General features: G+C 41.0%; 1 protein-coding gene and 1 long non-coding RNA gene across 6 annotated transcripts in view; one reads left to right on the forward strand and one right to left on the reverse strand.

Annotated features, from left to right (window-relative positions):
* The window catches only part of Secp43 (tRNA Selenocysteine associated protein), a 14,494-nt gene extending 8,748 nt beyond the window's left edge, over positions 1-5,746 (reverse strand). For 2 of the 5 annotated variants that reach the window (XM_022850024.2, XM_022850023.2), the window contains exons 1-5: positions 4,790-5,742; positions 2,244-2,436; positions 1,872-2,070; positions 1,550-1,695; positions 1,016-1,310 (exon numbers count right to left, since the gene is read on the reverse strand). In XM_022850024.2, the coding sequence (XP_022705759.1) occupies positions 1,016-1,310; positions 1,550-1,695; positions 1,872-2,070; positions 2,244-2,436; positions 4,790-4,877 (921 nt within the window). In that variant the 5' untranslated portion in view covers positions 4,878-5,742. Of the gene's footprint in view, positions 1-377; positions 1,311-1,549; positions 1,696-1,871; positions 2,071-2,243; positions 2,437-4,789 lie in introns of those variants that run through there. The other 3 variants (XR_002686095.2, XM_022850022.2, XM_022850021.2) reach the window with 3 other exon arrangements.
* A 588-nt stretch (positions 5,747-6,334) lies between these two features.
* On the forward strand, positions 6,335-17,253 carry LOC147752177 (uncharacterized). The gene is made up of 2 exons (XR_015314810.1): positions 6,335-7,484; positions 16,123-17,253. It is a non-coding gene; the product is annotated as an uncharacterized LOC147752177 (long non-coding RNA).
* Positions 17,254-17,371: the final 118 nt, after the last annotated feature.

Here is a 17,371-nt window from a genome sequence, read left to right on the forward strand (position 1 = left end):
GTATGGGGCCGATTTAACCAACCGACAAATCTTACTCATGGTGTCCAATTTTTGTTTAGTTTAATCTATAGTTCAAATCACTTTTTCCCTCCTTTCACCTGCACGGCATGCGTTGCTTTGTGGAACGGACAGTGCGTCCTGGCCTGATGGGCTGAAGCGATTGAGTACTCAGACATGCTTTGGTGCTATTAAAAAACTGTTCCGGGAAGAAGAGAAAGCGCAAACGTTTTGCTGGTGTCATTAGCAAATTGTGCTTGCGCGGTTTCGAATTTCTTTGGAGGGCGATTGATTTTTGCAATTGATTCGAGGGGCTTTTACGCAGTAATTTCTTTGCCCTGGCCTCGTTAACAACCTCAACCACAACAACAACAGCGTGATAAAGCCGAAAAGATTTGTCTTTTATTTGTAATAATAATAGTAGTTTCGGGACACTTCTGACTGATTCAGTGATTCACAAAGGCATCATGATTATGGCCCAGAAATGTTTTGTCTTCCTTTTCTTGCTTATATATATTTAGGTTTCTATGTGAGCTTTGCCATCATTCTATGTTTTGTCGCGTCCTGACGACTGCCCCTTTGAGCTCCTTCCTCTCCTTAAACTTCGTTAGGAGACGTTCTCTTTCGATATCTCTTTCTCTTCTGTAGATGTGCCCATTATTTCTTTTATGTTGTTCTATCTGACGTATTCTCATACTTCTATAAATTTTTCCATTTAATTTTAGAGCTCTTTGGGGAATAGAGAGGGTATTTTATGTGAACTGTGTATTAATTACAGGCCACTGTTGTTCGAATAGTCTGGTTGACTGTGGTGACTGGAGCTGTTGTGGTTGGTTTGGCTGTTAGCGAAATGCGGGTTATCGTAGTAGCTGGCACATAAGGACCCAGCATTCGAGCTGTTGCTGCTGGCCGACGCAGCAGTTGGCAATGCAGTTGCTCGCTGCTGCTGTTGGTGATGATGGCGCTGTTGATGTGGTTGACCACCATGGCCGTGACCGTGGCCGTCCTGTGAACTGACCCTGGCTGTGTCCTGACGCTGACGAAATTGCTGATCGTAGTAATGCTGCTGGAGCTGGGCTGCCGCATAGTATCCAGGAAGTCCTGCCGGGCCGCTGGCAGCAGCGGCAGCAGCCTGAGGATAGTAGTAACTGTAGTAGTCGGCCGGTGACTGAAAGCCGGCTGTGGCCTGATTGAAGTATTGCATATGCTGATGATGCTGCGCGACCATCGGGTTTGGATGATGTGACGGGCCACCGCCTCCACCCCACTGGCCACCCCCGCCACCGCCGTGTTGTTGGTTATTTTTGCGTTCCCTGAGGGATGCAAAGAAAATAATAGCACGGCACGAACAAGCAGAGTAGGGTTGAGACATTGAAGATGAGGAAACAAATCGTAAAAATGGTTAGTTCAACTTCGGTGACTTGCGAATATGATGGAATATTTTGCAATAATTTTAGTCACTGTTTAACGGACTGTTAGAAAGTCGAGCCTTTAATATTTTCGACCCGCATATAGAGTAGGCCTACGTTAAGATGTATGTGAACAAACTCACTTTGGTGTAGCTTGTGATACCCGGATAGGATTCGCTCCAAGGCCTTGAAAGCCATTCATCTCTTGTAACGCTTTGGCGTACTCTTCGTCATGATTAAACTTAACGAAACCAAAGCCTTTGCTCATACCACTGTGGTCCTTGATGACCTGTTCGTTCACAAACAAGAGGGCGACTTAGTCGTACCGAACTAAGCTATGAAAGATCTCTATTCCAAAACTCGAGCAACATCGAATCATACAGAAACATATATATATATATTAGTTAAAAATACTTTCTGTTCTCTAATTTGTATGGATCACTGAAAAATTTTGTTGTAAACTACCTTAGCCCATTTGACGCTGGGATATCTCTCTTGAAAGGTCGAGTACAGTGCGAGATCATCGACGTCCGGACTCAGTTCGCCGACGAAAAGTCCATTTTCATCTTGTGCTTGCTTGATCTGTGACTGACAGGTGAAATTCAGACGAAACTTTCTCCGTGAATCTCCAGGCAGCGGCTTGTCGTTATACCGCTGGACAGTTCTAAAAACGATGGAATAAAATACAGTATGTTATACAGACAAGACCTTGTTCAATCGTTGCTTCGCCTTTTCGTGGTGCCGCATTGTCTTCTCAGTTCTTTAGATCATATACATACTTAGGCTCATACTCTATTTAGCCTATACGACAAAATTAATTAACATTGATCGACTAACCTTATCGCTGTGCGCTCATCATCGAGCTCAATGAAGGCATAGGTTATATTCTGATCTTGAAATTTATTTGAATGCATAATTCGCACGTTAACCACGTTTAAGCCTAGTTCGGTGAACTGTTTCCGGAGGAATTCCTCCGTCATAAAGGGTTCGACATCGCCCATCCAAACACTATGGGCCTTGTTGAAGAGCACTGTAACGTAATTTAAAAAAATAAGAACAAAATAATAGTTATCATTTGCATTCTCGAACGTTCGAATCGTTTACTACGATCATTTTAAAGCGACACCCATGTGATACATAGTAGTTGTCACTAGTTCGAGCGGCAAAAACCCTACGAAACAGTTTCTCAATGTAAGTTCGCAGTAACAATTCCATACAAAATCACTGAAATGGAATTTGAACCGCATTTATTTTCAGTTAGATATTTCTTTGTCACAATTAATAAATAACAGCAGAACATTGATTCATGTTTAATTGTAAACAACTTCCATTGAATTCCAAATTGAAAGAAAATTGTCGTTAATTTCTACAAGGAATGTTAAATTCTCATTGTTTGCGGTTACTTGTGGTAATCGAGTAAATGCAAAATGAACAGTGACAATTATCATAAACACTACGATCATAATTTTAGCCGTATCCATCGGAGTACTGCTCTACGGAGCAGATGATGCATCACCCCATAACGCTAAGCCATATACAGTAACGACAGCTGTTGAAAATTGGTGGCCGTAACAACAGTCGCAGCATTAATCCCGGAGACGCCAATGAAGTGATGTAATCACTCTGTATACGTTAATAATAAAGGGTTATAATAATCCTAATTAAGCTGAGGGGAGAAATTGAATGTTTTCAACAAACCCCATTGTATGTTTAAGCATAGGTAATATATATATGAGAAATATCGCGGATGGAAGGTAGCACTCACACAAATAGGAAACAGCTCATCGTGGCACGATTGTCATTTTGTCTCCTAACCGTATCTTTTCTTCGATTTGTTAGTTAATTGAAACATGCATTTAAGACTAGTGCTCATTTAATCTTTCACATAATCGTTATGCCACAGTTCCGATATGACATAAGGGCGGAACACAAAATTCTCTTTGCCGCTGGCGACAACAAATTACTGACGGCCGAGTGACATCGAATAGTTCTGGGCTGATTCGTTACGTTCACAACTAAACGCAATCGCGCCTAACGCAAAGCCTTTTTTTGCCAGCTGTTCCTACGTGTACATGTTTCCGTTTCGATAGCTTTCGGTTTGCTATAAAGCTGTAAAAATCTGCAAGCTGGGTACTCCCTACAAAGCGTCTTTTTAGAGCAACTACATACGGCACTGGCCAATCGTTTCTTCTTGACCATTGAGATATTAGCGAGCATTACCCTAAAAGTAGTAATGTTTAATAACTTCAATAATATTTTGTAGTAATGTCGCTACTATTTGCATGCCACCAATTCGAATACCGCAACGTCGTCGGTGTACAAGAACACACCCTAATTTACTCTCTATATCAGATTCGAACAGGAGCTCTGGGAAGTTTCATCACGATGTGTTTCACACAAGCTACGACCAAACGCAGCGGTTTCGCCTAACATAAACATCATTATAACCATAAATACATCGCTACTATTCAATGACGGAGACAACAACAACAACAAACAACACCATTACATGTGTATAATGATAGCACAATCAGCTAGGGACGTCGAATTAAAGTGACACATACACACAAGAACATTGATATTTTGGGCTGAAACCAATTTGCTGGCCGGCCTATCAGTCAGTAAAAATCAATCATCAGTTTACATAGTGCTTTAGCGTGCACGATACGATAACGATATGCTACGCATTGTGATCGGTAGGGGTGCCGCTGCACGTAGTCTTTCCATCCGACACTTCTAGTTCTAACTTAAGTTTACCATTAATGGTATTATTATTGCCGTTGTTCAAACTAGGCGCAAGATCCCGAAAGCTATTCGCTTTATCCCTCGCATTTAAGTCGCATTAAATGGTGCTACGTTTTGCCCAAGTAGGTGGTTACAGTCAGAAATTCGTCATTGCGCCGCTGGGCGGTGGTGTTTTTGTGGGCTCTTGTTGGAGAAGCGGAAGCGGCAGCCGCATAATATACACCACCTGTTGTCACCCACTTACGTCTACTAATATTAACACACAATGTAGATGTGCAAGATACAACCCAGTCTAAGGGTCTTGAACTAGGTAGTCATGGCCAGACAACTGCGTGTGTTTCAACACGCACGAAATGGCTGCATTTCTATTCAGCACGGGGGCGCGAACTCCTGCCTCTCTGCGGCGTGCTTCTACACTATCACCGCTATTAGCCGGCATTATACGATACTACCACAACGACGCAAGGCCGGACGTGCGTCCTCGTGTCGCCAGTTCAGTTGCATAATGGATCCGCATCCGCGCCCTAATGAGAACAATAGCTAAAAACAACTATAGTACAACAAGTTGGGCTTCTCCGTATGGCACCAAACGCACATTAACACCAATACAGGTCCTAACAATAGGCCGAATCACTTACCTCGTCCACGGGCGTTATCGCCGGCCATGCCGCCCATTGGCGGTTGTTGCTGCTGCTGCTGCTGCTGTTGTTCGCGATAGCAATTCATCGTTGCTACTATTGACTGGCACCTGATCGTCGCTGGTAATCGATTGCAGTGGCGATTAGCCCTTGCTTTGCCTGCTATATGCACTCTGTTGCTATAGGAGATACACCACCTCTGCAAGCTGGCTGTCGTGTCCTGTAGCCAGTAGCTTCGACGCTGCGGCAACGACTCTTGTATTGATTCGACGCAACAATTTCTCGTTACGCGTTTCGTGTGTCCTCAGACACCGAACGGCAGCGTTGTTGCTGGCAACAAGCCCACTAATCGGTGCGGCGTGTCCCACAATCCCTGTCACCTACACACTACTGTAACAGTACGTGAGTATACAGTTTTCACTGCTAGTACTACGACTACTGGCCGTAATATTATAGTACAGTACTACAAAGAAACTGTTGCTCTCCTACAAGAACAACTCTTTCTGGCTGTCTGCCTGCCTCCTCATGTACTACGACGACAAGACGAGATGACCACCGTCACCACTGATCCACTCCAGGCAGCAGCCGCTGCTGCCGAATGCTGCTGCTAATGCTGTGTCTCTGTTTGCGTGTACTGGCTGTGTGCGATCAACGCTGCCGCCCCGCCACCGCCACGGCTGCCGCTGTCGTCCTCACGATGTGAGCTATACGGCTGCGGGATCGGGCAAGTGGTCGAATCGCTTGTTGATTACGCTGCTACACCGAGCCGCAGAGCGCCACAGCCGATAGTTGTCTCTTAACTGCGGGGAAGTACTTCTCTGCGGAGGCCCGCAGGACATCAACTGGCAATGCTTTCGCTGTTTTTGCCACGGTTCGTTACTGCCGTCGCTAGCGACAGCAGCGCAAACAGGGAATAGACGACGACAGCGATGCGACAACAGCGAAGGCGGTAGACCGGCAACCGACAAGCAGCCGATGACACCGAAGGACGCGGCAGCAGACAGCAAATGAAAGTAGCAAAGAGAGCGAGAGAGACAGGGAGACAAAAGCAATTGCAGCGGCCTTAGATACCGGCTTCTGCAGCGCTCAGTTGCGAGGGATGGCCTTTCTCCTCCTCCGCCTGTCTGACAGCGGTCGCTAGCTGGCGAGCTGATGTCTCCAGGCGGACTGATAATAAGAAGACCGGCGGGACGACGACGACAACAGCGCCATGCAGTGCTGGCGGGATGCAGACGGCATTCGGTGTATGCACGCTAACCAGACCACACAGCACTCTGGACACGAATGGCGAGAGGTACTAGCATAGGGCGCTGGTGAATGGCAGCTGCGAGAAGCTGCAGTGGCGACACCAGCGGGCTCTAGCCTAGACACATGAGGTCAGTGAGCTAGGGCGAACATAGGCTGTGCGCCAGTGGGAGAGGGCATTGTTTAGCTGTGACAGGCCGCGAGCGGTAGAGAAGCGACAAGCATGCGGCCACCGGGCGGTGTGTCGGCAATGGGCGAGAGACTGGAGACAGGCAGTGTTGGCGGGCTAGAAGAGCGATGGTCAGGGTCTGTCACCAAGTCGATTTGCCGGTACTGAGTCATGGCAAATGGCGATAAACGGCGCGACGCCTGGAACCTAGGTCGTTATAGGTGGGGCCAGCACCGCTTGCTTTTCCATCTTTCTATTGTCGTCACCTAGGAGATAATTATCCATTCCGCTTCCTTCTGCGTCATGCTTGCAACACTGAGCCAGGTTCCCTTTTTCGTATGAGACGATCTTCTAATTCGTTTTGCTACCTGGACTAAATTCTGCTTTACCCTCGGTGAATATACGCTCCACGTATTAGCTAACATCATCGGGGTGAGGTCGACTGAATAACTGCCGGTTAATAAATAGGAAACGTTTTTTTTTTTGAAGTTAGGTTTAACAACACAGATTTCCACGACGAATTGCGAAGACAACATGCCTTTTCGGATCATCTCATTAAAGGTTACATCATTCGACCCTCATGTGTATGTTTCGTTAATAACAGATACGTAAACATAGAAAGCAGCAAGTAAAGGATATGATTTAAACCCTCTTAAAAAAGTGAATAGTAATAGAAAGTTAGTATCGGAACATGTTTGCGCATTACGCTGGACAGGAAAGATGCTGTCCGCAAGTTAAACCCGCAATAAAACGCGTCGAATACGAGACACGTGAAGCCATCGCTGCGATTCGTGTGTGCTGGTTTCAAATTCGAGTATGAAAGGGCACAGGGAACACACGGATTCAAATAGCGATACTTATTAGAAAATGCGGCGTTCCATGAACGGATGGACTTCGTTGTAAGGCCGAGCACGAACCCGTCAGTAAGACGGACGGATAAAGTACGAGGCTCCCTTTTTTCTCTTTCTAAGACGTTGTGTTTTAGTGCTGACTCCGACTGTTGCAGTTGCTCCGCACGAGTGAAAAAAACACAAGAACGCCTTGAGAAGACAAGACTGGTGATTGTTAGCGCTCGAAGCGGCACAGTTGCCCATCAAGGGAACTACAAGGCAAAATTTCGCCTGATGTAACTACTCGTAAGGGGGAGACGCGCCAAAAGGTTTAAAAAAAAAAAGATTATACGTTTGTTATGAGGGATCTGTTGCGAATCAGCATTCATTTGAGAATTATGAAGGTCTGAGGCTTGGTTCTATGCTCCACTTTTATGGAACACAGAAAAGCGTGAGTGGTCAACTTCGATTTGACTCAATTAAACAATATTGAAATAGTAAAAACAGTTAGAACACTGAGGAGTAATGCCACGACCATTTATCATAACACAAGAATTGCCCAGAAGGTTGACGAATTGCAGTCAAAATTACATTAAATAGTATTTTTTTTAATCATCCATGTGTAGTAATATCTTCGAATTGTTTCTATTTACATGTATTTGTGCTCTTAACGATTACGACCGGACTGTCTGTGGTCTCGCGGGAGTGGTTTCATAATACGTTTGACATGACGAGTTCTTGTAATAGGGCTGCCAGCTCTTACAAATAAGTGAGCAAATATTGCTTAAACCCTGGATACGATGAACTTATCCCTATTAAGCTATTCGAGGCTTAACCTGCATATAACTAATAAGTTATGGTACTTCAAATTACTTCCATTGACAAACCTAATAAGTTAGCGTCTTTACCTATAAGTGAACGTGCGCGTCATCTGAGTAGCCGTTGCCCCGTTTCAATGAGTGACAAAGAGCCCATGGCAAAGGTTATTTTTGCATGAGTCATTTGTAAACTAGGCATCGTACATGAGAAAGCTTTCGAGTCCCCTTAAACATGTACCCCGGTTTGTTTTCTTGTCAGTCGTAGCTTCTCTATTAAGAGAGCGGAAGATTTTAGCATTCTTGCAGAGTCTTGACTTTTGTTCCGCTAGCCAAACCTGAATTAGGGTTGTTGAATCAGGTGTTGCCTAGCAAAACAACGGCACAAACAAAAGTCGGTCGGTGGAATACTTGCATGGTTATCGTGATTCATTACATTACATAGGTCAGACTAAGCAGAACACAAGTAGGCTAATTAGGTCAATACGCATTAAAAATATTAATAATCAAAATATATTTCGAACCTTCGATTCATTTTACTATTTAGTCCCCGTTTGATCTAAATTATCTTTCAGCCGTATTAACCATCGCTCGCCTAAATATATGGTATACCGCATAAGGAAGCATTTATCGTTTTTACCTTACGTTGAGATAATTTTAGATAGAAAATGTTCTTTAGTTGCATTTTAAGCTGCAATCATTCCTGCTATGTTTGCAAAAAAAAACATAAATACGTTTTGAGAATACCAAATGTTTTCAAAATTCTCAAGAATCAATAAGTTTAAGTGCGCTGGGAGCCCCCAGTTTATCCTAAAGGATTCGTTATATAATTATTGTTGACCAATGGCCGAAAAGTGATAAAATAAAGAATTAGAAAATATAATTTCAGAACAATAAAACCGCTAGATAATTCTGAACGCATTACGATTCACGTTTGGTTAAGCATGAAAAGAACCGCAAATGCAACAAATTCAATTTTTTGGTCTTTCCTGTTTTCAGTTACAACCAACAAACGATCGCAGCTATGAAGGCAGTGCAAAATATGATATTAGATTAACAGTAGTTAGGCCTTATTTAAGGATTCTAATGTGAGTTCAGGTCCTTTTGGTCTGTTTGTACCATGAACATTTTCCCATTAACTGGTCCTTTACAATTTAAGGGACCTTTAACCGACAGAGTCATGCAAATGAACGTTACAATGTCAAAGGCGACCGTTGCCGTCAAAATTATTTTCGATAGATATATAGGGGATATAGGAACAATAGTCGGTTTTAATATATTTAAGTATAGGGAACATTTAGCAGAAGGTTTGGTGTCAAGCTTCTTTTTCGAATTGCACCCGAATCTTATTATTCTTATTATTCTGTCTTATTATTCTTTTCAATCAAAATGGAAAATATAGATGCACGAAACGTTCTCTCAGCTTTTCGTTAAAACCCAACAGAACTTGTGTCATCTCGAACAAAACCCTTTCCACTGTAACTTCTACAATTCATTAATAAACTCGTACAAATAAACTTTAACATGGACAAGACTTAGCATTTCTAATATAAATGTATGCTTTTACCAGTAATAACAATACCACAGTCCGAAAGTTACAGAAATGTAACCGCATTAGGCCGATAATAGTCATAATAATAGTCATTGTTGCCAATGAATTAATGAGAATTTCAAGCTTTCGAATTGTTTGTACGTTTTAATACGATCGTCCTATTTGACTTGATCCATTCTTTTAGAAGAAGACCTTTTCTGTGCAATTCATTACATACTAGACTATAAGTAAGTGGCACATCAGCATTTGTCTTCACCATATCCTCTTATAGCAATAGTAATATGTGAAGATTTTATGCAAACCTTTTGACCTGTTGCATTACTAAACGAAACTTGATGTTCGCAAGCCCTGAGTATATTTTGTTCGCCTGTATTATGCCTTGAATGGTTTGTACGACTAGGGCCCAATGTTATTTTGTTTAGTCAATGATTAATTTCATTATCTGTATTCAAAGGGAGACTGCTCTCTTTCGTGTAACTGAGTTTGTGTGCGAATATGTGTTATCATCATGACCCGATTCCTGTCGTGATATCGTTGCCATATTTCATGGCTCGTTTTTGCTTTTGAGATTAAAAAAATAGGTTTAATCCTAAAGAGACGAGATTTGTTTCTTGACATTGTTATCGTTACCGACAGAGGAGTTTGTGTCCTATCGGACGCAAGATTTGTGTTCCTTGTTTCTTGTCTTAACGAACTGAGTCCGTTGCGCCTATTACGATCTTCCTAAGCTTATTTGCTGTCCTTCTTAGCCTAATCCTAGGTATTGTCTGCAGGCAAAATGTGCCAACAACAAATAAAGTGCGTCGCGTGCTTGCATTTCGACGGGTTTTGTAAATGACAATAAACGATAATAGAATCCGAGAGTCTGTGCCTAGAGCCTGAGCGCGTTACTGAATTATCTAATATGACTGAAAAATCTACTTGAATTTGAAGATATAGATATATGCAGCGCTAATTAAATAAACCCCAATGATAACCATATTATTTTGTGGGAAATGCGCGTTATTTTAAAGCCGTGCCTTATGTATATACCCAAAAATGTATAGCATCGTCTAAAATCAGTCATTTTTTGTTATTCAGTAATAAAGGTATACCTTTTGAATGATCCGGTAATGAAAAAAGCTTGATCTTAATCAGAGAGTACTGCTCTCTTGAAAATTCCTGAAATTTTTGAAGATTTTATAGAACGATTAGATCAACATAACAAAGCAATTGATTGAACGGTTAGTTTTGAGGGGAGTCGAAGCCAACGCTGTTATTTTTCCCAGCGATGTATGCAGAACGGGCCTGTGTGTTTAGTTAAATATTCGTCACGGGGGCTAAGTCTGTTTAAAAAAAGTCTGATTTTTTTTTATGTTCTCGATAATATAGACATGTAAGAAGTACTAATGTCAACGATTTGGCATGCAGTGCAACTGTGCTACGAAGCCCCAATGATACTTTAACTAAAGTCTAAGGCTTAATACAATTTGCCCCACTTGGTCAGATTCGCTTTGTAAATTATTATATGATATGAAACTCTCTTTAGAAGGGGTATGTTAATACAGGGCTTGTCTCGTTGATAATCCAATTGTTTGCAAAGAAATGCGAACAAGCAATGTAGAAGTTTCAGCCGAAATAAACAATACTAGTTTAGAGTAGGTTTGAGTACAACAAATGTGTTTAATAGAACTTTGTGACACATAGCCGTTTTTCTTTAACCATACCATTTAGAGTGTCCTATGCAATGCATAGAGTTTAGCCGCAGAACGGTGGATGGCAAACACTATATGCTAAATCTAGTTAGTTCACGAAAATTTCGGGTACAAAATCAGTCATATAAAGTACAATAATGATTTTTGCTACACATATTCTAACAGATATCTACTCACTTATAATGGATATCTATTCAACAGGTAAAACTGGAATGGCAGGTCAGCAGGCTGCGTTCCGGTTCTAGGGTGGATGGTGTTTTAGTTAGTCTCATTTTCGCATCATTGACAATGAGGTATCGCTATTTTGGCCTGTCTGCTGCCTCGATATCCTTCACAGGTCTAAAATTGACTTTGTTCGACCATATGCAGATGGTGAAATTTGGCAACATCTGTCAAGCTCCTCAAAGTGACGACTCCTTTGTCAAGTCGACCTGTTGCAAGTTGATGCTAAATAATGACGGACTGTTAGTTTGGATAATAGCAAACGTTAGGAAGCGAAACAGTTTTATTCACGTGTCCAGAGCACAGTATAAAAACAATTACGTTATCCTGTAAAAGGAAGGATTATCCTTACAGTGCCATCTCAGGCACATTTGGAATGAACTCACTTAGATTTATCCAGATAATTCTATCTAACTAAGCTTGAAGCAGAATGTCCAATTTTATGTTGTAATTAACGTGTGGTTACGTACACAAAGCCCTCGGCGAGGATATAGACAATGAGGGCATAAATGCTATATTTTTCGGCAACGAGTAAGTCGAGCGCGACGAACGGAAAGGCACTTGATACGATGTTGACGCGCCTTTGGGCTATAGATGCGTAAAAAACTCCTACATGATGATTTTTGCCTTGATTAAATTTGTCTCCATCCTAGAATTTTATAGTATTATCCAGACCAACGATACAACAACGCAGGAAGGGAAAGCAAAACAAAGACGAGCGTACCTCTGAAAAAAATAAATATTTATTACAGTTATTCATATTAAAAGAAATATGTGCAAACAGAGATTATAACAAAGCAGTCATTACCCTGCGGCACCCTCCTTGTAACACCGATTATTGGCAGTTCTATCAATGATGATAAATAATCCTTAATAAATCTGGTATTATCTGTTATTATGTTAGATTTTTAATTCAGTGTATGTATTCTAGGTCAGTCTATTAACTATAAGAGCATATATAAAACTATATGCGTATAGTAAATTTAGCCTAAAACACCGAACGCTTAGCTTTTCAGGCGTGTCTACATTATTTGGTTACGTGACGTTCGCAACGCTAACCTATATATAGGAGCTACTTTACTGCACCGAGAAGAAAATGAATTGAAACATATTTAGTAGAGGCATACGTTGTTATACGAGACCAAATGACGGAAGCGTCAAAACATGATATTTGTAAGCGCAGATAGACTCAACAGGATCTTACAGACGCCAGCGAACGTCACTATTATACCAAAGCAGCTCTGAGTGGCACTCTCATCCTTTATGGATGAGTGCCGCTCAGATTCGAACTAATTAATATTGGCATCGGCGGATCGCTTCAGTAAATCAATTAGGACAAAAAACTGAACTTTAAGTACCGTAAGTAGCCTAGAATAGCTAAATTATGTGAGTAACAAGCATTTACACACTGCATTGGTCGGCAACTAGCTAGCTTGTCATCCTTGCCCATCATGTATGCCTAATTTTGACTCTCCCTTTGCCCTTATTCTAATATTGAAAGAAGCTATTTCCTGGAATTTACTGTTGTTGCATTTGGATGACGAAAACGAAAGAAAACAAGGACATGTGAATGCCGTTCAACCAAATGGGGGGCGAGATTTTTTTTGTAATCGAGTAGTTCTGCAATTCCCGAGTAAACTCGATATCGAGGGGCTCTGATCGTAACGATTGTTGACACAGAAAGGTAAACTGACGCCGCACGCACGAAACACGTTCTTAAACATACGATTAGGCAAATGAGGTAAAGCATTTGTACTAGAGTTAGGCAAGGAGATTAATATAAACAAAAAAACTTGTTTCTTACGGTGTTTAATGTAATTTCTTTCTCTCCCTCGTAAAAGTCGATTTATAACAAGTTGGAAGTACTGATCTAACGATTTGCTTGTCTGGACATCTGGATACCCGTCGATCACGCATTTATAGGGAGTGACGTTTCTGGCAACTGTTTTATTCGTGTTGTGTTGGCTGCTCTCTAACGAGCAAAATCCAATTTTACGGTACGATCGTAACTCTTTCAGTATCAACCTACCTCTACGCGTTGCTGTGGAGGTGCCGTATTTTTACGTATATAGTAAAACGTATATGAATACAAAAGTATATGAATACAAAAAGTATATGTAAAATGTATATATAAAATATAAAAAGTATATGAATACAAAAGTTGCGCTTTATTACAGGAATCATAAAACGTTATGTTAATGAAGGACAATTAAATAAATATGGGATATTTGAAAAACGCCTTGTATAAGTACTCATCTCAAACAGAAGGCTGTCTTTATTTCATTCTGAAATGTCGAATTTGTTCTTTTCCTTGTATTCTCCTTTTTTAACAGCCCATCTTTTCATTCTGCAGTACTACAAATTAATATAGCGACCAACTGCTCATCTACACAATCTGTCCTCCATACTGACTAGGCGCAATCTAAGAAGGCGTGTATTTCTTTCTATACATTCAGCGCAAAAACCTCTCCCTTATCCCAACTATCGCGCGACCGGCTGCAGAAAAATGCGAAATCTTTTGCACGATTGTAAAGGTGTAGTGCTTCCCGTGCTGGGCCTATCAACCCTTAACCTAAATGAATGCCCTGCGTACCGCCAGTAATTTACGAGCCGAATTCTTGAATCCAGCTATATACAGAACACGGTTATCCAAATGGTTTTGCTAATTCTATAAAGCTAACTTTGAATTACCCCATGGCCAGCAACCGTGTGAGATAGTACGTAAGCTCGCCAACGAGCCGTGTTATCTAGGCTTCAATACTAGGAATCATGTCATTAAAAGTTGCACCCGACGCAAGTTTGTGTATTACGTTTCATCGCTTTGATCCATAACTAAGCCTTCCGCATACTCTATTAGATCAGCTCAGAAGATGCGTATTTCATTGGCTTTTAGGCTCTAGGGAGTAATTCCAACTGGCGCTATGGCTGCCTTTGTGCCAACTTCGCGGCAGAGTTTCGTCAAAGACACATACTACACGTGCTGTGCTATTAAAGAATAACTTGGCGAGACTTGAAGCAGCGACCTTTTTCCCTTACATATATATATGTGCGTCTCCTGCTGGCCTAGTTGGTTTATGGTGAGCGACGACCTAATTTTGCGTTGTGGCAAACGGTCCAGAACAACATAAATGGATCTCTGCTGACGAGCATAAATACATTGTTGGGTCACAATCAGGCAAAAAAGAGTACCCGCCGATATTGTGCATTTGCTATCCTATCTCAAATGCTGACTCTGATACATAGATGTAATGCGATTTCTGAAAATCTTGTCATTCTCACATGAGCTAAGAATAATTAAATGAGGTTATCTGTATAATCTTAAAACATAACTGGTATGTATAAAAAGGCTGCAAAAGTATTCAAGATAAGGAAGCTGAAATAGCTTTGCCTAAAAGGAAAAAAGTGAACCCCCTTTTGATTCTTCTACTCGTAGACCAAAAAATCTCAAAAAAAATACTGTGATGTACAAACAGTAGACCAACTGATTTATTGAACACTATTATGTGCACTACGTACTCGTCATTCGTAATTATGCGTCTTTTCGACTGACACATTTCGATAATATTTTCTACTATTTTTTTTTATCGCATCCTTGTCCCCATATTTAATATAGACACGTGTTGCCTTCATCAGCCGTCGTTACTTTGGGCTCTACGAGGTTGGCAGATATCTTTAACCAGAATATGATTTTCACAGAACTGCTGATCTACCCCAACACCACGCAAACTAATAAGCAAGACAAAATCTGTAACGTCAGCAGTAATATATATATATATATATATATATGTATATATATCTTTGCCCTTTTGTAAGAGCAGACTCATCATCGATTGTTCTCGAACTGACTTCATTTGCGTGTGCAACGAAGACTAACATTGTGATGAGCACAATATGAACACGATGATGACCTTTTATGAGAGATTATCGTTTTGAAAACCCGAAATAATACTCCAGCATATCCTGTTAGGCTACCACTGTGGCCCTTCCTTGCAGAGTTGCTATAAACTCCTCTTATTTTTTCAACGTGTCCCTGTCTCCTTTTTTGCTCGTTTAAACGCACTTAATGAACTATAAATCATGGAATACTGGTTTTGTCAGCAAGTGTTTTCGGCATCGAGCTTTGTAATTAACTGTGACCGTTCTGAATACCGTTCGATTTGCTAAGTAGCAGCTTTATATTTTACTATGTGCACGCAACTATGTCGCGACCGTTCAGCTTATATCTGACTATCACCAGAAAGGTTGTTCGGCAGAGGTACGAATATTATTGGGTGCCGAGATCACTGTCTCGCTAAATAAACTCATCGAAGGTGAAGTATTTAATAAGAAGAGGTTAAGGCGATGGTTTGTTTTTGCTATGAGTGATTTTGTCTATTTTTTTTTATCCAGTAACATTCAGCTGGTTTGCCTTGTTTAACATAGCGAAATATAAACAGCTATAAAATAGATTCTGTTTGGTATAATCTTTGCACCAAGTATAAGTATAGTAGACAATTTCTCCTTAGATTGACTGACTCATCCGGGCGAACGAAAAATGCAATTTTAGATGTTGAGGGCTGCTGGATACAACTTGCCCCTGTGCGGTTCTTGCACATAACGATTTTCAGGAATATAAAATTAAATGAAGTGCCTGTCGACATTTCGACAAACTTCCTTTTTATTGTTATCTATACTGATCCGTCCTGAAATTTCAGCGCAACTGTTGCCCTCTTTCTGCATGGTTTTCCTTTCAAGGACTGGTTGCGATTACGACTTCGTTATGATAACACTGTTTGTTAATTTTCTGTTTCTTGGATTTGCCGGCAGGGGTGACGGGGGTATGGCGTTCGACATTGCACCACGATTCGCTGGCGCTGTCACAAGCGTCCTCTATATGGTGGCCAACGTCGCAGGCCTTCTTGCACCAAAACTTGTGGCCTATGTCGTAGAGGATAATGCTTGTATCGTTGACTAGCCCGAGGTGTATTGCGCGTATACTACTCTATTTCTATAACTTCATATTAATTTGATATTGGAGGTTTTATCAGGCAGGTAGATGTTTATTTGTCAGATTGCTTTTCTGTTTGATTCGCCAAGGGTACTGATTAAAAAGCTATTGTCTAAACTTCTAATTAGAGAAAAATCATCGTTCTGGCTGGATAAATTTGACTTTGTTTAGAAGAATACGTTACGGCCTACAGAAGTAACTGTCTTAATCGTTTTATATTTATTGTTCAATGATCCGGCATCTGAAGATGAAAAATTAATTAGTTATTACTTAATCGTTGAATTTTGTAAACTTACATGTCTCGTATTCTGGAATGTTCATTGTAGAATATGCTTACGCAATGGCGTCTCGCGTTCCCTTACACGGGTATTTTCACGATGATAAACTCGACCCTCTTCCTCATGTTTGGTACAGGTGAAAAACAGATCTGGGCCCAGGAGGAAAGATCTCAAGAAAACTGTGACGCTGAAGAGCTCTGTTGGATGGCAGGCTTAGCAAAAGCTTTGACATAGTTATTCAAGATTCTTAGAAGTGCCAGCTCGACACCGTACCTCTAATAACGCGACCAAGGAACTTAGTCGGTTTTTAACCGTATCCCCAAAAAAAAACTATTCTTTACCTAAACCCTTGTATCTATATCGAATGATGTTAAGTCAAACGTCCTTGTCGGCTATCGAAGTAATTAAAGCTTACTGACAGTCTGAAACTGTTAGTCCTGTCGCAAACTAGCTAATAGGATCGTCGGAGCCAGAATCAGGCCGAAGTCAGCCGAGATTTATAGATGGATAGCCGAGAGAGTTAATTTTTATACTGTTGCTGTTATCAAGCAATATAAATACAGTTAAATTATATAAACTTTATATTCTACCCAATACGCGTTGTATGTAACCTAAACATTTTATTAGTCTCCTCCTTGTTACTGATTTATTGTTTCATATATATATATATATCTCGTTTATATTGCTTTCAGCAATATCTGCTCAAAGAATCAGCGTACGGCCTAAGAGACTAAAATGCTTGTATTTACTCCATACCGAAAAGTGTCGCAAGTCTTCGTTCCATGAATGC

The sequence above is a fragment of the Varroa jacobsoni genome, unplaced genomic scaffold (assembly GCF_002532875.2).
Source record: "Varroa jacobsoni isolate VJ856 unplaced genomic scaffold, vjacob_1.0 scaffold_1433, whole genome shotgun sequence".
In the NCBI taxonomy this organism is placed as follows: domain Eukaryota; kingdom Metazoa; phylum Arthropoda; class Arachnida; order Mesostigmata; family Varroidae; genus Varroa; species Varroa jacobsoni.